The 22,435-nt window shown below is 38.0% G+C and overlaps 1 protein-coding gene across 1 annotated transcript in view; it reads left to right on the forward strand.

Moving 5' to 3' along the window:
* Window positions 1-2,479: 2,479 nt before the first annotated feature.
* Window positions 2,480-22,435, forward strand: part of EIF4E (eukaryotic translation initiation factor 4E) — a 33,261-nt gene continuing 13,305 nt past the window's right edge. The window contains exons 1-2 of the mRNA XM_087826489.1: window positions 2,480-2,549; window positions 19,477-19,586. Of these exons, the coding sequence (XP_087682615.1) occupies window positions 2,532-2,549; window positions 19,477-19,586 (128 nt within the window). The 5' untranslated portion in view covers window positions 2,480-2,531. The remainder of the gene's footprint in view (window positions 2,550-19,476; window positions 19,587-22,435) is intronic.

Here is a 22,435-nt window from a genome sequence, read left to right on the forward strand (position 1 = left end):
GGTGCTGAGCTATAAGTAGTTATGTATTAAACTAGATAACTTGATCAAGTAGAATAGTATTTCAATACCATGTCCTATTTCATATGTCTTTTTATTGCTCTTTTCTTTAAGTATAAGCACAAATATGGTAGTAAGGTAACAAATGTAATTTTTTGCAGAATAATAGAGAAAAAGTATAAAATTTCTGCTGTGTATATTTCCGATTGGCAAAAACAAAACAACTACATACATACATAGATAAATATCTAATCACAAATCTTTGTCATGGTAGAATCTAATGGTGATATTAGGTAGACACATGAATGTGCCATAAAACACATGCAACAAAATGTATACAAAAAGGAGAGAAATGAAATTATAAAGAGTGGGCACATTTTATAAGTATTGTAAAAGTATGAGGATGATTGACAAATGTGGGAATTTTTCATCAAGAGAAAAGTTAATAAAATGGAAGTTATCATTTAAAAAAGTTTTAAGAAAATCACTGGCTTTCAGTCCCATATAGGTACTGAAATCTCCTTAATTCTTTGCTCTGTTACCTAGCAGCATCGTGAAAATAGTACATCTATAGTATCCCCTCAAAGAAGGTAACCAGATACTACTTTTAACCAACAGAAAATACCACTGAGGTCAACTGTAATTACTTTGGATAGTTTAAGTAACTATAATAGTTACTAGTTACTAGTTACAGATAGTCTCTGTAAGTAGAAGTCCATTCATCAGTTAATTTTTTAGAATTCCGTCTACTTTACACCTACTAGAGCTAAGTGGACTAGATAATAGCTTTCAGCAATCACGCCTGACAATCCAGGTAAATCAAAACATGAACAGGCAATGGTTTTGAGATCTTATACAGCCTCAATTATGTGTTAGTCAACTCAAGCAACCATTATGTACTCAATAATAGGTATGACACAGCTCTGGGCATCAGTAACACTATAAGCAGGCAGGCACAGGCAGCCTGCTTATGCTGTTTTGGTGTTAACGTTCCTAAGAAGCATGGAAAATAGTAATATACAATGTCTTTCTCATTAGAACCTTATAGTAATGTTCTACTAGATTTCTCTTTCTGTTTGTTGTATTAATAATCAGGCTGTGCAGAATAACACTGTCTTGAGATCTTACAGGGAAAGGAAATAAAGGATGCCAGCTTGGGGATAAATTACTAATTGCCGGTGATTGTTGTAAATATAACAATATTTTCCTGAAGATTAAAGCTCCTACTGAGGGTAGCTACAGTTATAAAGAAACAAATTGTCTTTTATTTAAAAAATTAATATTTTCCATCACCATTTATCCCCCCTATACCCTCTTCCATCTCCACCCATCCCCCTCCCTTCCAAAAAAAAAAGTCCTGAAACATTAAAATTGCACTTGTGTACATGATCATGAAACAAAGTAAAAAAAACTTTAAAGCCTTATTTTAAAAAACAGGAGGGGAAGTAGCTGATCCTTGGGCAGGCACGGGGTTGCTTATTATAAAGCATTTACAGAGTCTGATGCATTTTCAAAGCCGGTTTACAATCATTACCCCTGCACACCCATGTGAGGTAAGTGTATTATCAGCTGTGGTTCATAAATGAAAAAGCTGAAGGACTGAATGATTAAGTCACTCGCCTAAGGAGGGTGAGTCAACGTGGAGTCATAGTTGACCCGGCCTAACGACTCCCTACGACCAGGCCAGGGCTCAGTCAGCGGGGCCCGGAGTGGCTTCCCTGGCTGGCACCTGGACTTAGGCTATTTCCGTTCACATTATACAGCAGAACAGTGGAATCGAGAGGACAGAACTTCCAAATAATTTTTACTTCCACTCAAGATTTAGCCCTGAGGTCTTAATCTTAGGATCTGGGACAGGAAAAGCTGTCGGGTGCACTCCGCCAACCTGTGGCAAGTGGGTACGGTGGGCGCTTCCGCCACCCCTTTCGCAGCGATGGCGAGTGACCACCGGCGTTAGCGGGGCCAGGGGACGGGGAAGGGTTGACGCTCCATCGCCGCCGCCGCCGCTTTTTGAAACTGAGAGAAAATGGTGGGAAGTCAAAAGAAAATTAAATAAAACACACAAGCAACTTGTCCTAGGACCGCAACTGAACACATGAAGATTTAGTGTGCGCACTGAGCCCGCAGCGCCCAACCTTCCGGGGAAGATGGGACGACAGGGCAACAAAGGGCACAGTAGGCATGCCTGGCAGTAAGTGCGACAGCAGCCACCCAGGCGGTAGACCAGAGGACTGAACACCACCCACCAGCACGCGGGTGTCCGCCGCGCGCTGAACCGCGCACCTTACCCATCGACCACGTGACCAGTCCTTAAAAAAAAATTTCTTTGCCCTTAAAAGAGAGCGAAAGAGAGCGAGAGACTCCACTTCCCAGAAGCCTCTCGTTATCCACGCAGCCGCAGTCTTGCGCAGGCGCAGCCAAGGCCAAACGGATACGTCCGTCACGTGGACATTAACCAGCCAACCCGGTTTGAATCTCATTTTTTTCCTCTCACCCCCCCTTCAGGAGCGGTTGTGCGATCACATCGATCTAAGATGGCGACTGTGGAACCGGTGAGTATTGCCTTTGGCCCCCACCCCCACCGGTCCCCGCGCTCCGTCTCCCTTCGGACTGCGGGACTCCGCGGGACGGCGTTCCCGGCGCGCACGCTGCCCCTTGCCGCCCCCTCCCCCTCTTCTTGGGCCTGACCTCCCGGTGGGCAACTGGGGACGCCCGGGAGGCTGGCCGTGGCAGCGTGTAGCGCACACGTTCTGGTGGGGGCCCGAGAGCTGGGGGAGAGGAGTGGGGGAGGGGCGTCGCGGCGCCTCCCGCGGAGCCGGGAGGTGGCCCGCATGGGTGGAGGGTGATCCGAACCCTGCGATACGTGTGTGGGGATTGTCTTCGGGATAGGAGGACGCAGCCTGGCTCGAGCGGGCGCCGGGAGCCCCAGAGAGGGTGGGCGGCGTGCTGGCCTGGAATGAGATGGAGGAGGGAGCCCTGGGGCTGTCTTTCCCTCTCTTCCTCCCTTCAGCCCAGGGGCTCGGGCGCGGGGCGCGCGCCGGTCCTCATTAGACCGGTGGCCAGAGAGCCGGTGGGCGCGCGTTGCCGGAGCGTGGGTTGGGCGGGAGTGGTGCGGCGGCACGCGCGGAGAAGCTTCGACCTCGCCGAGGGGAGCCGACCGGGGCAAGCGCATGTTACTCCAGCGCGCCCGCGAGTTGGCGGGTTTGGCGGCAGGGGAGGCGAGAAAGGTTTGGGGTGGGGAGGAGAACCCCGTGTCTCGCGGTAAAGCTCTCAGAGTAGGATGACGGGTGGTGGTGGTGGTGAGAAGGGGGATCACTTTGTTCTCGCCCCTCCATGCTTGAGACTGGGCTGTCATGGAGGAGGGAAGAGGGAGGAGCGAGGCCTGCTGATCGCTGCGGCGGGTCTGGTTGCCGGCCGGACCTGCTGCATTTCACACACGCCTGTCTTCCATTCATTCATCCTTTCCGCGCAGTGCGCACGCCTCAGAGAATGCTAAGGAGTCTAGGTCCTGTTCTTAGGAGTTTTTACTGTCCAGAACATTTTAAAGACACACTTCACTGGAAGTGAAACTTAATTTTCCACTTATTTTCTCTCTATCTGTTCTACAGGCTTTCCTCTCAAATTAGGCACCATTTTAAACTTAGTTAAAGCAAGCTGATCCCAGAACAGAAAGTTTGTAGTTACTGCCCAAAAGAGAGGGTATCTTGGTCATAGTTTGGGTTTGCCAGCACTGGCTCACTGAAACTTCTAGTCCTCTGTTGCTGTTGTAGGAATGTCACATCTAAAGTGACATTGTTTTAGAGGCATGATGGAATTTATTAACTAGAAAACCTTTGACGCTCTGGAACCAGTTTTAGACTTGGGCTGCCAGATATTTTTGTTATCTTTAATGCTAGTTTGTGTTTTTGGTAATGGTCTACCAATTTGCTTTGTCTTTTATCACTACAAGGTGTCCCCCCAAAATGTATACACACTGTGAATAATTATTAATTCCAGTGGGTTAAATCTGAGAAGAGGGAAACAAATTGAGCTACCAGCTGTTAAAGTGTGTATAGATTTTTTTGGGACACCGTATATTTCAAAAACTAGTCATGGAAAGGCCTCTAGAATAGGGAAAAAAAGTTTTTTCATTACGCTGATGTACACTATTGCCTTGTTGCCAGAATTTAAGGGAGCTTTTCTGCTCGATTACTTGTTCTTTTATTGGTATCAGCTTTCATTTATATTCCTGGAAATTAGGTCGACTACATAGGTAAAGACAGGAGAAGTATGTAAGATTTTAACTTAAAACCCTTTTTAATGGGTTCTGATGTTCACTTTTGACTGGATTTGCTGTCGTATCCACTGTACCAGTGTCATTAAAAAACATTGGTAATAGTGGCACGGCTAAAACCTCTAAACAGTAATGAATTCCGTGAAATTTCAGTAACATTTAGGTCCTTTAGATTTTGCAAAGTGATGCAGTTTTGTTTCAACAGAACAGAACTACAAAGTGTTGAAGGACTACTTTGAGTCAGTAAATATTTATAGACCCTGATATGTTTAGGACGTTGTACCAACAAAGTTATACAAGATGTGATTCTATATCTTGTTTAATGTAAATGCTTGGTGAGCTTAATTCTCAGTCAGTGATACAGTATAGTAGTTGTTCTAGTGCTGTCCCAGGATGATTTGGATACTATACATTTAAATTTGGGGAGTAGGGAACCTAAAAACCTAAAGTGTGTGAAAGTGGAAAGCCAGATTGAAACTATAGTAGTTTGAGAATGTATATAAAATGGTATTGAAATGTTCATTTTTAGTGAAAATGCGTATTTTTAGTACTTTTAATGCACCTTGTCTGGAAGTTATTTAGATTTATTTCTGACAACTTTAAATAGTGGGATTTTTTTTTTTAAGCAACTGATTAGTATTGGTTGCAGTTGAGGTATCCCTGCTGAAGTTTACCAAAAAAACATGTTTGTTCATTACTATTTTAGCTAGCTTGTGAGTTTCCTTACTGCTTTTCTGCTGCGTATAATAAGCACTTAAAGAGGCATGTTTTTTTTTCCTGCTTGTCCCACCTTTCATAGGCATTTGAGGACTTTTTTAATGTATGTAAATTACATAAAATGTCAGTCATTTCAATTTTATATTGTGTGTTTTTTCTCGAGTGCGTTTGTGAGTTCAGTAAATTAAATTTTTTGAGAAGCTTGATAGGGTAAATGAAAAGAAGCATTTTTCCTTTTTACAGGTAATATGGCAGAATTTTGAACATTGAGGTAAACAGTACTTTTCTTTTATTCTTTTGGTATTTGAATTATGGCTGGATCAAATCAGACAGTATTAGTTGATGAAAAGATGGCAAGGCAGTTTCTTCAGGCCCTCTTGTCTAGTGGGTCGTTTGTTTAGCTTTATCTTCATTCCGTATTCTTTATTATTGGGCTGTGGGTTTTTTGTTTTTTTTACTTGTAGTTCTTTTTAAAGTAAGAGATTAAAGTTTTTTGTTTTTTTAGTTAAACTAGGTATATAATTTTCCTTGTTTTTACACCGTGTCCCAATCTTTAAAGCTGTACATTAATTTCAGAAGTGGAATCCACTCGGATGGTCAGCTGATTTGTTTCCTTTAGAAACATGCTTTGTATTGCAAAGAGTTTATTAATAAAGTAAATAAGGCTTAAATGCACATTGACAAATACGTTGTTATACAATTCAGTGTTTTTTTAACCAAAGACTATTGATTGACAAGCAGAGCTTGCAAATTAATATGCATATTCTTGCTTTAATGAAAGAACTCAGTATATCAAAATTCATTCATAAAGCAACTAAGTGAATCATGTTTATATTTCAAGTTATACTTCATTTTATACTTTGAATTACTAGTATGCATAATTGTTTGACATGGAGAAAATTCAGTTTCAAAATACAGTTTACAGCAGGAAAAATTCATTTTAGAAATTAGACACAGTTTACACACTGAAGTTGTAGAGAATAACCTAAAATCAATTATGTAAACTTAATCCAATTTGGACAAAATTTTAGGCAAATTTTTTAAATAAAATACTCTGTTTAATTTACAGTTAAGAATATAGAATTATCAACAGTCCTGGACATAACAAGGAACCTGTGAAATAGTTGGAAATAAGATATCTTACAGTGATTTTGATGTTTTTGTGTGTGTGTTTAAAAATTTTTTATTGATTGATTTTAGAGAGAGAAAGGAAGGAGGGAGAGAGAGAAACATCAATTTGTTGTTCCACTTATTTATCCACTCATTAGTTGAGTCTTGTATGTTCCCTGACTGGGGATCCAACCCACAACATTGGCGTATCCAGGACCATGCTCTAACCAATTGAGCTACCTGGTGAGGGCTGATTTTGAGGTTTTAATGAGTATTTTGAGATGACAGTTTGTTATTTATGCAGAACTAGATAAAGTTTATAGTACTCCAGGAATGTGTCGCATGCAGGTATATCCATGCATATATAGTATATACACCTTTTCCTCTCTTTGCTAGGACATTCACAAAGCTTCCTTTTGATTATCAGTCTTTGGCCATTAGCAAGAAGCATCTGATCCACAAACCTTAGATACGCTTTCCACTTCTACCATAAAAATCACTAATGTTTCTTCAAAAGCTCCTATTTGTGCCTGGAAAAAAAGAAAGGACCACTTTAGTCTCTTATGAACTGAATAGTCACTTCTAGAACCTGAGAATGTGGTCAGAAAAATAAGATTTTTTTGCCCAGTTGGAACTTGTGATACATTATTCCATAGAAACAATGGGAAGCTGTACTTTAGTCACACTGTGTTCAGTAAGTTTCTGTGGAATTATGACAAATCTAACCAGCATTGGATTTCCAGCAACTGACTTAATAAAAATGACCTTTCAAACACAGTCTGTTACATCTATTTTTAATGTAGATGGATCTTTATTTCTTAATAATAGCTAAAATGTAGCACTTTGTATGGCAGGTACCACACTAAATGCTTTACATATATTAATTTAATCCTTGCAAGCAGCCTTGTGAGGTAGGTATTATTATTTTTTAATATATCTTTATTGATTTCAGAGAGAGGAAGGGAGACAGAGAGATAGAAACATCAGTGATAGAGTCATTGATTAGCTGCCTCCTGCATGCCCCCCACTGGGCATTGAGACCACAGCCTGGGCATGTACCCTGACCAGAATCGAACCGAGATCTCCTATGTCATAGATTGATGCTCAACCACTGAGCCACGCTAGCTGGGTGAAAATTTGATGTTTTAATTGAAAAGATAAAACTACTTTCTTGTAGTTTTTTCCCTGATCCTCCTAATATTTTAGGATACTTTGTATAGGTGAGGAAATTCATATTTCAGATGATTTTTTAAAAAAATTTCCCAAATGCCCCATATTTCTTAAGTGAGACAGCTAGAAATCAAAACTAGGTTCTGGCCTCAATCTTTATTACTATTCTGTTCAAAAACGAAAAATTCTGAAGTGGTTAGAGCGTCGACCCATGGACTGAAGCTTCTTTGGTTTAATTCTGGTCAAGGGCACATACCTCTTACCTTGGTTGCAGGCTCCATCCCCAGCCCTGGTCAGCTTGCATGTGGGGGAGGCAACTAGTGTTTCCCTCCCTCCCTCCCTCTCTGAAAAGCAATGGAAAAAATATCCTCAGTTGAGGATTTAAAAAAAAAATTAAACAAATTCTCAACCCAACTAAAAAGTCCAATTCTTTATCTTTAGTAAACTTCTCCTACCTTAAGAATAAAACTAGTGTATAGGTCATTATTATACACAAGTTAAATATAAAATCACATCTAAAAGGATGTACCAGATGGTTATGGGCAGTGGCATATTGGAGAGAAGTAATACTTTTTTTTTTTCTTTTCATTTGAGCTTGTAAACTTGATTTTTAAAAATAATGCTTAGGATTGTGAAATCTCTTGGATTTTGGTTTATAGTTAATGGTAGCTAGCTTTTAATTATTTTTGTTAATTTTTTCTTGAATTACTAGTACATGCTCATGGTCTGAAATTTAAATGGATCCCTTTAGCAATCTGGTGAAGCCTGTGGTTCTATTCTCAGAATAATGTTTTAAAATATTTTAAGTAAAATACTTAGGATTATAAAATAATTCAGTTACATTTAAGTGTACATTAAGGATTCAGTGAGTTAACATAAAACATTAAGGATGCTGCCTTGCACAAGCTAACTCCTGTCTTACTATGAAAAACGTATCTCCTACCTATCATCAGCCACCTATTTCTCCAGAGCATCCTCTGTTAATCAGTTTTTTGAGGATTCTTCTAGAAAAGGGCTGTTCAAGACAACTTTCTGTGATGATGGAAATGTTCTATATATAATGCCATCCAACATGGCAGACACTAGCCGCACAGGCTATTGAGCACTTGAAATGTGACTAGTCTAACTAAGGAAATGAACTTGAAACTTTAATTAATTTGAATATAATTTTAATTACTTGAAATTTAATTCCATCTGTAGCTAGTGGCTACCAAATTGGATAATATAGCTTCAGAATCAAGATATAATCTAGCTCGGCAGGGCGTGGCTCAGCGGTTGAGCTTCAACCTAGGATCCAGGCAATCCGGGTTCGATTCCTGGTCAGGGCACATGGCCGGGTTGTGGGCTGCAGCTGATCAATGACTCTCTCATCATTGATGTTTCTATCTCTCTATTCCCTTCCTTTCCTCTCTCTGAAATCAATAAAGATATATATATATTTTTAAAAAGATATAATCTAGTGTATATAAACATATGCATAGTGTATTTGGCTTAATTTTGTACAATGAATAAGGCCAATTTGGTTGGGTAAATTATTGTTTAATTTTATCCTAGGAAAACTTTTTATATTTTAAACTCTCAAAGATAATTATTTGATCTTGTATGGAATTAAAATTGTCCAATGGCTTTTTATTTGCTATTTAAAAAAATATGTGAATAGGCAGTACTTTACATTGTTCAAAACTCAAATTTTGTGCAAAAGAGTATACAAAGTGAAGTTTCCTCAGCTGATCCCGTCCAGGTGAATTACCTCTAGAGGTAACTAGCATTGTCATTTTTTATCTTTCCATAGAGATTTGTATATATACAAGCAAATGTGTGTGTGTGTGTTTAATCCTCACCTGAGGATATATTTATTGATTTTTGGAGAGAGGAAGGGAGAGAGGAGAGAGAAACATCGATTGGTTGCCTTCTGTATGCTCCCTGACAAGGGATCGAACCTGCAACCTAAGTATATGCCCTGACTGGGAATCGAACCTGCACCTTTTGCTGTACAGGGTGACTTTCCAACCAACTGAGCCACATGGCCAGGGCTGCATATTCTTTAAAAAAAAAAAAAAATGGTAGCCAACTATTTCTACTGTTCTGGCACATTATGTTTTTTGCCTAATAATATGTCTTTTAGAGCATCGCATATCAACACAAAGCTTTCACTTTTTTCTGATGATAGGTGTTACATGGTTTGGCCTTGAACATAATATTTCTATATTGATTGACGTTTAGGCTGTTTCCAACCATTTGCTATTTCAGTGCTCTGATCAATAACCTTTTTATATCATTTCATACTTGAGTTAGTATATCTGTAAGGTAAATGTTTTAACAACAAAATTGAAAATTTAAAAACTTTACTGGTCAAAAACACTTCTGTGATTATAATTGGCTATCCGACTACTTTTTTTTACAACTCCTCCCCTTTTAAGTTGTGAAATGTTTATATGTAGAAAAAATATAAAGTACATATGTGCATAAATGAGTAATAGACTGAAAACCCATGTATTCATGATCATATATTTCTTTGCCCCCATCCTGAGTTTTGTGTTAATCATTCCCTTGTATTTTTAAATAGTATAATTAGAATTTAATCTCCAGTGTATGTCTCTTTTAGCTATGTGTTTTAGTTTTGAAAAACTAAAAACTTAGGTATGTAAGGAAAGGATAGTATTACTACTGTTAAATGAAGTTCCCAAGAGAAGATAAGTTGAACAAGAGAAGATAAGTTGAACACCTTTTCTGGGTTATAGTTTGGCTTTCACTTCCTGGAATTTCTACTAGAGCCCTTATTGGGAAAACCAGTGGGCAAGATCATGAACATATTCTGAGAAACAGGACTCTACAGTTATCTGATGGGGTTGTGGTATGGGCTGGCTAAAGAACCTTCAGTTAGAGTGGTCTGTGGGAGTGAGCTCTATATATTTTAAGAGTTAGGTTAAAGCTGAACTCTTCTCGTGTGAAATTCTTAGCTGTTGCAGAGAGCAGAGCACCAAGGAGAGAAATGGAGCTTCGTTAACACATGGTTAAGTATAGATAAAAGTTTGGCCCGGGCAATCAGTGTATTTTTTTAAAAGGGTAGAATAATAGGCATCTTTTTCATAGCAGCCTTACCACATGAAGATACCTTAAATCACATTGCTCCAATCTGTACCACTGCTCTCTATCTGGTACACACCTGTTTTTCTTGGATCTCCTTTTTCTGTTCTTATTCTCCCTCATCAACTTCTGTGTTGCACCTCTCCATTCCCTTTTATTTGGTTTGTTCACTTTGCTAGATCACATCTCCAGTAGTTTTTTGAGAATAGTTACGTGAGAGTTAAAGATTTTTGAGACCTTGTATGTTAAGCAATATATCTGTAGTTTGTGTATAAAATTCTTTTCTTCAGAATTTGAAGTCATTGTTCCATGGCCATTTCCTGTTGTGCCTGTCGATAAGTCAGAAATTATTCTGATGGCTGTTTTTATTATTTTTTTTATTAAAAAAATTTTTCTGTTACCTCCAATCCTCACCTGAGGATATTTTTTCCATTGATTTTTTTCCAGAGAGTGGAGGTGAAGGAAGGGGTGGAGAGAGAGAGAGGGAGAGAGAGAGAAAGAGAAAGAAAAAGAAAGAGAAAGAGAAAGAAACATTGATGCGACAGAAACACATTGATTGGTTGCCTCCCACCCCTCACCCCAACCAGGGCCAGGGACCGAGCCTGCAACTGAGGTATGTGCCCCTGACCAGAATCGAACCTAGGAACCTTCTCTCTGTGTGCTAACACTAACCACTGAGCCAAACTGGCCAGAGTTGTTTTTGGTTTTAAATGCTACCAGTTCTCCTCCTCCCCAGAAATTTGTATACTCTTTCCTTGTTCCTGTTTTGCAGTGACATGCTTTTTGGAGACACTTTAATAAAGAACACACTTTTATCCATTGTGCTGAGTACTCATTGGACTTTTTCAGTATGGCAACAACTCATTCATCACTTTGGACATTTATTATTATTCATCACTTCTGATATTTATTATTTTTCTCTCTTTTTTCTCTTGGAAACAGTTATTCAGATAGTGGGTCTACTGGAAAGGTTCTCTGACTTTTTAAAAAAAAAAGTAAATCTTGCTCTCAATTTCTTTCTCTTTTTCCTTATTTTCTGGGAAATTTCAGTTATTTTCCAACCTTTTCTGCCTGGTAGTTTTAGTTTTCAGACATATTCTCTCTCTTTCTCTGGTCTTCTGAATGTTCACTTTTATAGTTTCTTGTAATTGTATGCATACAAAATCTTAACATCCTTTTGAGGGATATATATAGGTACATACTGTATTTTAAAAGGCATTTTCTTTTTTGCTGCCTGTCTGTTTCCTCCAAGTTGCTTATTTTCTTTTTATTTTTGAATCCATATGGCTGCAATCCTAGTGACTTGGAGTAGGGGGAGGGGATTGAGGGATCTAGTTATTTCACAAACAGCTCTCAGAATTGTCTTTAATTACCCCCTTCCTTCCTTTGCTACCCTCTTGTAAAGGTGCGGCCAACTTCTAACTGCGCATTGATCAGTTACCACTTATCCTCCATCTACATTCTAGCTCTTTTTTTCCCCTGCTCTCCCCATAGTTGTGGGCTTAAAAAATATCTTTTTACTATAGTTTTAGTGGAATGAATTTTGAGAGGGAACAAAATTGGAATCACTCATTCACATTTGAGTGCCTGCCACGCACCAGCTCTCCCGGGACCTGAATTACTGAATAGAAAAGAAATAAAGAAATAACTCTTACCATGACATTTTAGAAGTAACTTATGCATCTGACTATAGAATACAGTATTACACATTTCTATAATAAGGCAGAAAGTGCCAGGAATAGTAAACCTAGCAAACAATTTGCCGCATTAATGTACCCAAGTGCCAGTGCCTTCAAGTGCCCAGGAATTATATATCTAACAAGTAATTTTGCAGGATTCATAAATAAAAGCTACACAATTCAACAGAGAAATACAACGGAGGACTTTAATAAATGAAGAATCATAATTTGCTTTTGAAAAAGATTTATTATTGGAAAGATGTTAATTTTTCCTGAATGCCTAAATTTAGTACACACTAAATCAAAATGCCAAAACCTTTCACGTAGATAGGAAACTGCACTTGATGCTGGATTCCACAAACTGACCTTAGGGCTACTTTTGTGTAACCTGCTAAGAATGGCTTTTATGTTTCAAAGGGTTGTGAAACAAAAGAATAAGTGATAGAAAAATTGCTTTCTGGCCCTTTATAGCAGTTGGCAAGCCCCTGCTTTATAAAAAGGAATAGAAAAGGGACAGTGGGGAACTTGCTTTACAATGAGAGAAAAACATTACTGAACAAGAGTAACTTTTATTTTTTATTTTTATTTTTTTAAAATATATCTTTATTGATTTCAGAGAGAGGAAAGGAGAGGGAAAGAGAGAGATAGAAACATCAATGATGAGAGAGTCATTGATCAGCTAGCCCTCAACCCGGGCATGTGCCCTGACCGGGAATCGAACCCAGATCGACTGGATCCTAGGTCGATGCTCAACCGCTGAGCCACACCTGGCCGGGCAAGAGTAACTTTTAAAAATGTGGTATTGATGCATGTGGGGACTGACAGATCACTGGAACAGTGAGCAGTCCACAAGTAGACTAAAATATATATTTGGGCTTCGGTATAATTTTGTTGAAACAAATTGGAAACATTTAGATCTATATGAGGAAAATAAAAATTATTAGTAATTTCAACACTGAGGTGTCCTATGGTAATACTTTGGTTTACCTGTTTGTGAATTCTTTTTTTCTCACTGTCCCTCTTTGTGCCTTTTCCTTTTAAATAGACTTTATTTTTTGGAGCAGGTTTAGGTTCACTGCAAAATTGAGAGGAGTTGCAGAGGGTGTTTACCAGTATGCCTCTTGCTCCCCACATGTACAGCCTCCCCCCTATCAATATCCCACACCAAAGTGGTACCTTTGCTACACTGGGTGAACCTATATTGACATATCATTATTATCCCAAGTCTGTAGTTTATATTAGGATTCTCTCTTGTACATTCTGTAGGTCTGGACAAGTATATAATGGCATGTATTTACCATTAATAGTATCATATACAGCAGGGGTGGGGAACTTCCAGCCCATGGGCTACATGTGGCCCGAGAAATCATTTGGTCTGGTCCTGCCAAGGTCCCACCAAAGAGAAACTGTTCCAGCCATCACATTAGGGGTGAGTTAATTAAATGTTTGACCAAATATAGCAGGCTGATTTTTAAGTTGATATGGCCCTTGGTAGAAAAAAGGATCCCAACCCCTATCTAGATTAACAGTACCATCTTATGGCTTTACCCATCTGAAATGTATTACGCAGTGGTTTTTCAAGTGCAGATTCTGTTTTGAGTCTAGAATTTATTTGATTACTTTGAGAGTAGCCATATCTGTTAAATTAACATTTCTTCTTGTTGCTGGGTAATTTTTAAACCTAGAAGTATTTGTAAAACCTGAATATTTCAATGTAATTTCCAGTGAAATTTGCTTATGTGGGAGACCACATAGCTGAGAGGATAGGTAGAGGGATGTTACGGGACTTGTAAAAAATTTGGTTTACAACTGAATGTAAATTTAAAACTATTTTACTGCCTGGCCGAGCGTGGGTTAGCAGTTGAGCGTCGACCTAGGATCCAGGCGATCGGGGTTTGATTCCCAGTCAGGGCACACGCCTGGGTTGCGGGCTAGGCAGTCGATCAATGACTCTCTTATCATTGATTTTCTATCTCTCTCTCTCCCTCTCCTTTTCTCCCTCTGAAGTCAATAAAGAGATATTTAAAACAAACAAACAAAAAAAACTTTTACTGTCTGCTCTATAAAAAGCAACCATAAAAATATTTGTACAATACATTTAGTTCCCAAAGTCATATGATAATCTTATTTGCTTTATTTCTTTGGCAGTCTTATATAATTGAAAAATACCCGATTGAATCAATTTTAGGCATATCCCATGAAAATACCTATCCTGAGGGTTTCAGGGAGAGTTTTGTGAAGTTGGTGATATAAGTTATCCTATAGTGTTCCCCTGTACCTTTTTAACAGTGGTCCAGTTTCAGTACCTCAGTAGCTAATAGACTTACAGAGAATTTTAAGAGGAGATACAATTTCAAAATAATTTGTCAAATTCAACTTATACTTAATGTAGTTATCAAATTAAGACAAATAATGAAAAATTTGGAGATTGGTTATAGTTGAGGTTTATGCTTAACTGAGGAGTGACCTGAAAGTATTATTAATGATCTTTTTAAAAATAAAATATTTCTTTGTTCTGATTTGACCTGTAATTATAGATCATGTTTTGATAAAAAATTTAATACAGTATGGGTATCATTCTGGACATCATTTCTCATTGTATATTTTGCCATAGATTCAAAAAGTGTAGGAATTGAACTTGCCCCACAGAATGGAACACCCCCATAGAATTAGCCTGAAAGTTTTAAATCACAACCTATTTGAATGTTTTTTTGTTTTGTTTTATATAAGTTGAAAATAAGAAAGAAAAACATCCTGATTATTTAAATTAAAGACGTTCTGTAATGACAAAATAATAAGTTAAAAAATGAACAGAAAATGATTTTTATAATAAGGCATGCCTCAACAATCTCAAATAATTTTTCCCTTTGCAACAATTTACAGTGTAATTGTGAAATCAAGAAACTTACAGGGTGAATGGTTGATAATAAGCTTTTTGGTTTAAATTTCTGCTGATTAAGAATGGATTGTTGAAATAACTAGATCTGGTCCTTGCAAAATATGACCTAAAAGAGAAAATTTGTACTGAAAAAATATAGCCTTTTATATGGTTTTTAATATTAGTGTTTTTCATAAGCAATTTCTGCCATGATTTCTAAATCTTATTAGATTTGGTGTGTGCCATATGAATGAGTATTTTCATAGAGTAGTTCGGTATTTTGTATCCTATCTTGGAAACAGTTGGCTATTAAAACATTTTTGCTTTAGTAAGAGCTATCGAGAAATTCATGTAAGGTTAAGAGTTTGAACATGAGACTGTTAAACTGTCGATAGGAACATAAAAGACTTAAAGAGAAACATCAATACTATGTTTATATTATAAAAGGTTTCAAGTCCTGAAAAGGTAGTTGTCTATAGTTAATAAACATTTTTAGAGTATTCATCTTAAAATGTAGATGTTTATACATTAAAAGTGAAGACTGAAAGGTTTTAAATTGGTATACTTATTGATGCATACATCCACACATTTATCTAAAGATGAGTAGCTATTTTTATTTTAGTAATAGGAAAAATTCAAAATTATATATTCTTACTAAAAAAGAACACATTTTAAATTCTAGGAACTGAATATATTCTTTTCCTGAGTTTATTAGCTCCTATGTATCCAGAGACTTTTCGTACTATCTTAGTCTTCCGTCGTTCTCCTAATAGTCAAATAACAGAAAAGAAGGACATTTTGGGCCCCGTGAAACTTGGAATTACTCATGCTGTAGCTAATTGTTTCTTATGTGCTGCTGAGATAAAAGGCTTAAGTAAATGTTGTGAAATTATGGCTTCTAATGAGGATTTTGAACTTAGGAGTAAATTTTTTCTTATCGTTTGTCTTTTAATTTAGTAAGAGAAGTTAAAGTACTTTGGGAGGAAGAGTAGCTTTTACTCACACACCCAACATTGAAAACAATTTTTTTTTTTAACATATATTGATTTCAGAGAGAGGAAAGGAGAGGGGGAGAGAGAGAGAGAAACATCAATGATGAGCAAGTCGTTGATAGGCTGCCTCCCGCACCCCCCCCCCCCCCCGACTGGGGATCAAGCCTGCAACCCAGGCATGTGCCCTGACCGGGAATGGAACCCCGATTGCCTGGATCCTAGGTCGACTCTCAACCGCTGAGCCATGCCCGGCCAGGTGAAAATTTATATATATCCAACACTTTGGCAGGACCGTCATTATTATTTTAACCTCCACAAACATCATTATTGCTCCTTTACACTGTTAGTAGTCTTTTATATATTTACCCTTTCCAGTGTTTTCATTCTCTTGTACTCTCATGCTCCCATCTGGAGTTTTTCCCTTAGCCTGACCCTAATCATAACCCTTTGGTGTTCCTCTTTCTTTGGACCTCCTGGTGGGTGGTGTGTGTCAGGGGTCTGTCTGTCTGTCTGTGTAAGTCTGTATTTCTTTGTTTTTGAAGGATATTTTTTCCTAGCCACTAAATTCTAGGTTGATAGTTTTTTCTTAGAACTCTAACATAACATTTGTTGTCTTAGTTTTTCATAGTTTCTGTTGAGAAGTTATGTGGAAGTAATGTGTATGTGTTCTGTCCCCCACCTACTGACTGCTTTAATGTTACCTCTTTATCTTTAGTTTTCAGTGGTTTGAATCTGGTGTGCCCAGGTGTAGATTGGTTTGTATTTATACTACTTGGAGTGCCCTGAGCTTTTTGAATCTGTGACTTGAGTTTCTGATGAGATTTGGTAAATTTTGGTTCTTTCTGTACTGTTTCTGTCTCATTCTTTTGCCTCTTGTCCTTGAATATATTAACCATCTTCCAGCTCGCTCTTTTTTTAAAAAAAGATGTTTTTATTGATTTAAGGGGGGGAGAGAGGGAGAGAAACATCAATTTGAGAGAGAAACATTGATCAGCTGCCTCCTGCATGCACTCCAACTAGACATGCAAAACAATTTTTTTAAAGTAATGTTCAAGACATTAAATTGTCCATAGAAAGACACTCAGGTATAATCCAGAAAATGGAGTTGGCAAAGACTTAATAACTATGATTACTATGATAAACTGGAAGATGGGGGAAAGGAGTTGAAAAAAAAAAAGTATTTGAAAAGGGACTTAAAATCTATTTAAAAAAAAAAAAAATCAAATGGAGCCTGGCTGGGTCGCTCAGTTGGTTGGAGCATTGTCCCATACACCAAAAAGGTTGCAGGTTCAGTGCCCTCTCGGGGCACATACCTAGTCTGCAGGTTCAATCCCCCATCTGGGTGGATACCGGATGCAACCAATAGATGTTTCTCACATGGGTGTTCCTCTTTCTCTCTCTCTCCTCCCCTTCCTCTTTCTCTAAAATCAATAAACATATCTTTAGGTGAGGATTAAAATAAATCTCTTTAAAAAAAAAAAAAATCAGCCCGGCCGGGCGTGGCTCAGCGGTTGAGCGTCGACCTGGGATCCAGGCGATCAGGGTTCGATTCCCGGTCAGGGCACATGCCCAGTTGTGGGCTTGATCAATGACTCTCTCATCATTGATGTTTCTGTCTCTCTGTCTCCTTTCCTCTCTCTGAAATCAATAAAGATATATTTAAAAAAAAAAAATCAGACACATGGAACTGCCAACTACAAAGTCTGAAATTAGGTGTTTATCGAATGAGTAACAACATTGAACTCAGCAGAATGTAGGACTGGTGAAGTCAAAGACAGGCCAAAAGAAAATATTAAAACAAACACAGGGGGGGAAAGAATAGATGGTAAGAAACAGGTGGGCCCTGTGTCTTAGTTGGCTGAGCAATGTTCCCATGCTCTGAAGGGTTTCGGGTTTGATTCCTGGTCAATGCACATACCCAGGTTGCTGGTTCAATCCCCGCTAGGTGCATGTACATGTATGGGAGGCAACCTATTAATGTTTATCGCTCACAGATGTTTCTCTCCCTCTCTCTCTGGAATCAGTAAACATATTCTCAGGTGAGGATTTAAAAAAAATTTTTGACTTGGTTAAGTAATCAAGCCAGTAAGTTCCTGGGTATAGCACTGTGATCGTTGGCATTACAATTGTGAACAAAGTCTAGGTATAGCCCCTGTTATGAGTGACTTTAGGCTAGTAGAAAGTAGTTCCTGGACATGTCATTTTGATTTGAAAAATGTATTTTGTAAAATAAGTACTTATCACCTATCTGCTCTCAGATCTTTTTTTTTTTTTTCCTTAATATATCTTTATTGGTTTCAGAGAGAGGGAGAGAGAGAGTTGAAACACCAATGATGAGGGTCGTCATTGATCGGCTGCCTCCTGCACACCCCCGACTGGCGATCAAGCCCGCAACCTGGGCATGTGCCCTGACCGGAATCGAACTGCAATCTCCTGGGTCCTAGGCTGATGCTCAACTGCTGAGCCACACCCGAGTGGGTGTTCTGACAACTTTTAGATGATATATCACTGATTTTACATAATCTTTTCACTGTGAATTCTATCATTTTGCCTTTTCAGTTTAAATCTGATACCCAAACTCTTGGTATAGTTTGCCCCCCTCCCTCCTTTTTTTGTATCAGCTTCTGGTGACTTTCTTTGGCTCTGTTTTGTTGACACCAGTTTATAATAGGATGAAGTGCTATGTGGAGCAGTGTGAACACTCGTTATCCCCAGGCTCCTTTTCTGACATTAGATGACAGTATTAATTATGTGTAATCTAGAAAAAGACTTAAGTACAAGCCAATGTCCAGCTGTTTGCATAGGGCCAATTGGAAATGAGAAATTGCAGAACTTTTCAGTTACCATATGTCATAACAGTATGACATGAAGGCAAGAACCTTCATGTGTAGTATTGCTTGATCACTTTATGAAACTTTTTTGTTATCGTAGTATAGGTATACTTTCCACACTTTAGTTGGATTTTTCCCCCTCCGCACTTTCTATACAGTACTTTAATGTTATGTTAAGAAGGTAGCTGATTTTCCCAGCTTTGTTGCATGGTCTCTAACATGTTTTCTGTTATTAAAATATGTAAAGTGCCCTAGCTGGTTTGTCTCAGTGGTTAGAGTGTTGGCTGCGGACTTAAGGGTCCTGGGTTTGATTCTGGCCAAGGGCACGTACCTCGGTTGCAGGCTCTATCCTCAGCCTCAGTTAGGTCACCTGCAGTAGGCAACCAATCAATGTCTCTCTCTCCCCCTCCCTCCCTCCCTCCCTCCCTCCCTCTGAAAAGCAATGAAAAAAATATCCTTTGGTGAGGATTAAAAAAATTAAAAATAAATAAAATGTGTAAGTGGAAGATAACTATATGTATTATTGTTGTGTTTTTTAATTTGAGAAACCCTTTTCTCTTAATGAAGATATGCTAGAATGGAGAGTCTGGAGCTTTACTTAGAGGTTGGTTTGTGGTCTATTTTATGAATGTTTGTAATTTCTTTAAGAGAGAATATTGGCACTGTTGGTTCAAGTTTATTTAGAGTTTTGCTGTCAGACGTATTAAGAAATTTTAAATAATATTTTATTATTTTCCATTAGGAAACCACCCCTACTCCTAATCCCCCGCCTACAGTAGAAGAAGAGAAAACAGAATCTAACCAGGAGGTTGCTAACCCAGAACACTATATTAAACATCCTTTACAGAACAGGTAAGCTTTCTGACACATAGTTTTCTGATTTAGACAACAAGGTAAATGGTGAATAGGGTAGGTTTGGAGAGAAAGGTTAGATGAGACTAGTTTTAGGTATGTCAGGTTGAGAATTCCATTTTCACTTCGATGACCCATGTCTAATAAGCATTTTTAGTATGAGTCTTGAGCCCAGAAAGAAGAACTGGTTGAGAGATTGGTTTGAAATTCATCAGTAATGGGTGGTGGTAATTAAAACCACCCATGACATGAAGGGCATAGAGATAGAAACTGTATAAATTATACATATATAAAGGTCAAATATCCATTGAATTGAACAATAAAAAAGTCTCAAAATGACCTCTGGATTTGAATGATAAGAAGAGTACTTGCTGCCCCGGCTGGTGTGGCTCAGTTGGGCGTAGTCCTGTGCACCAAAAGGTTGATGATTCGATTCCCGATCAGGGCACATGCCCAGGTTGCGGGCACTTTCCCTAGTAGGGGGGAAGCAGGGGGCAGCTGATCGATGATGTTTCTCTCTCATTGAGGTTTCTCCCTACCATTCTCCCTTCCTTGCTCTAAAAATCAATAAAAAACATTTTTAAAAAAAGAGTTCTCGCTAATGTAGGAGAAAGTGTAGTAGAGTGTAGATGATGGAAAAAAGTAGGAGTAGTTTGAAGAGTGAATAGAATATACAAAAATGTGTAGAGCAAGAATAGGCAATTTGAAATTGTCTCTGAAGGACAAAAGAGGGCTAGGGGATTTGGATTCCGGAGGTGGTTGGTTTGTGTTTAAGACAGGTTAGGAAAAATTAAGATGAATTAAAGTTTTCACCTGGCTGGCATGGCTCAGCAGTTGAGCATTGACCTATGATTCAGCAGATTGTGGTTCTATTCCCGGTCCGGGCATATGCCCCGAGTTTTGGGCTTGATCCCCAGCAGGGGGCATGCAGGAAGCAGCCAGTCAACGACTCTCATCAATGTTTCTCTCTCTCTCTACGTCTCCCTTCCTCTCTCTGAAATCAATAAATACATTTAAAAAAAGATGAGTTAAAGTTTTCATAGTTACAGCATAGTAGCTGAGTGGTAGTTCATTGTATGGTTTTCCCATTACTGCCCCACCTCTTCCCATTATGTTTGTGTTTTTATTTAATTGTCTTTCTGGTTTATGTAATGAAAATTAACATGAATTCATTGAGAGTTGATGGTAGAAAGAAAATGGCAACATATAAATGTAAGAATCTGTAGGAAAGTAAATTGGAATTGACTTTTGAAGATATTTAAATATTTCAGTTTCTTTGATTTCCCCCCACCTTTTACTCTATTTACTTTAAAGTTCTCATAAGTAAGTTTAATTTCGTTTCATTTATCTAAAAATTTTTTTAAAAATATATCTTTATTGATTTTAGAGAGAGGAAAGAAGAGGGATAGAGAGATAGAAACATCAACGATGAGAGAGTCATTGATCGGCTGCCTTCTGCATGTCCCCAACTGGGGATCGAGCCCGCAACCCAGGCATGTGCCCTGACCGGGAATTGAACCCCGATCACCTGGATCCTAGGTTGACGCTCAACCACTGAGCCACACCTGGCCGGGCCTGAATATTTTTTATGATTTCTTCATTATGGTTGACCTACTGAAATAATAGTCTAAACATGTTTTATTTTGTTTTTTTATAGGAGTACTGTGGTTTAACATATCTTTCAGTGAGGAACATATCCATTCTTTAGACATTGGGGATTGTCAGCTAGTGAGTGAGCTATCAGAGGTCAATAGTCTGTAAAGGGTAAAATCCTTCCTCAGGAAAACATTGTATCAAAGGTATTAAGTGGAATAATGTCATATAGTTCAGCCTCACAGTAGCACCAAAACCTTTAAAACATTTTTTCATCTTTCAGTGTTATCTTTAAAAAGCTAGCTAGTTCTCTGTGCCTTCTAGCTGTATGTTCTCAGTGTTGCTATTACTGTGGCAGGAAGTTATCAAGGCATATATTTATCCCTCACAGCTTGAATGCAATCTAAGAAGAGATTTCTGAAAAGTGGCCTCATTGGTAAACAGACCAATTAAATCCTAAAATGGAAGTCTTTGAGGATTTCAGTTTCTCTATAAATTTTACTTCTTGTGTAAAATTATAAATATCATTTAGAAAAATATTCAGTTAGGCTTCATGGTTCAGATTTTGGTAGTTTTCTCATTACTTTTTATAAATACTGCCAAATTTATTTTGCTTTCTAGAAAATAACCGCTAATAATTATGATCAGATCAACAGTGTACAAGTCTATAAATCAGTTTTCTGCTTTTTTCAGATATCTTTTCCTCACTTTACTTTTCTCACTCCCTGAAGTAGTCAGTGTTAAATTTGGTTTATATTCTTCTAAAACTTTCCAGTGTGCACATGTATACTACTTATACTGGTGGCTATACATTTTTTGTTTGTATTTGCAGATTTTGCATTATTATTTTTAACTACTGCCTTATAGGAAATGGCTATAAAATCATGTATTTTATCAGGTTTACATTAATGGGCACGTATATATTTTTTTCTATTTACAAATAGTGCTATAGTGTATGCATCTTTATGTACTTTTGTGCACTTGTGTGAATATATTTTTAGGGTAAAATTTCAGATTTTCGAGGTTAAAGACTACCATTTAACAACCTTTATAGATATTGCGAAATTACTCTCTTTTACCAACTTAGACTTTTAATAGTTTGAGAGTTTCTGTTTTTTACATCCTTGCCAACCATCAATTTATAATTATTGTCAGATTGTCCTATTTTTGATGTGAAAAAACATTGTCTTACTGTTTTAAAGTTGCATTTCTTTCATTGAAGTTTCAAAACAATTTCATATTGTATTGATCATTTG

Source organism: Miniopterus natalensis, chromosome 1 (assembly GCF_054644295.1).
Source record: "Miniopterus natalensis isolate mMinNat1 chromosome 1, mMinNat1.hap1, whole genome shotgun sequence".
NCBI lineage: Eukaryota > Metazoa > Chordata > Mammalia > Chiroptera > Miniopteridae > Miniopterus > Miniopterus natalensis.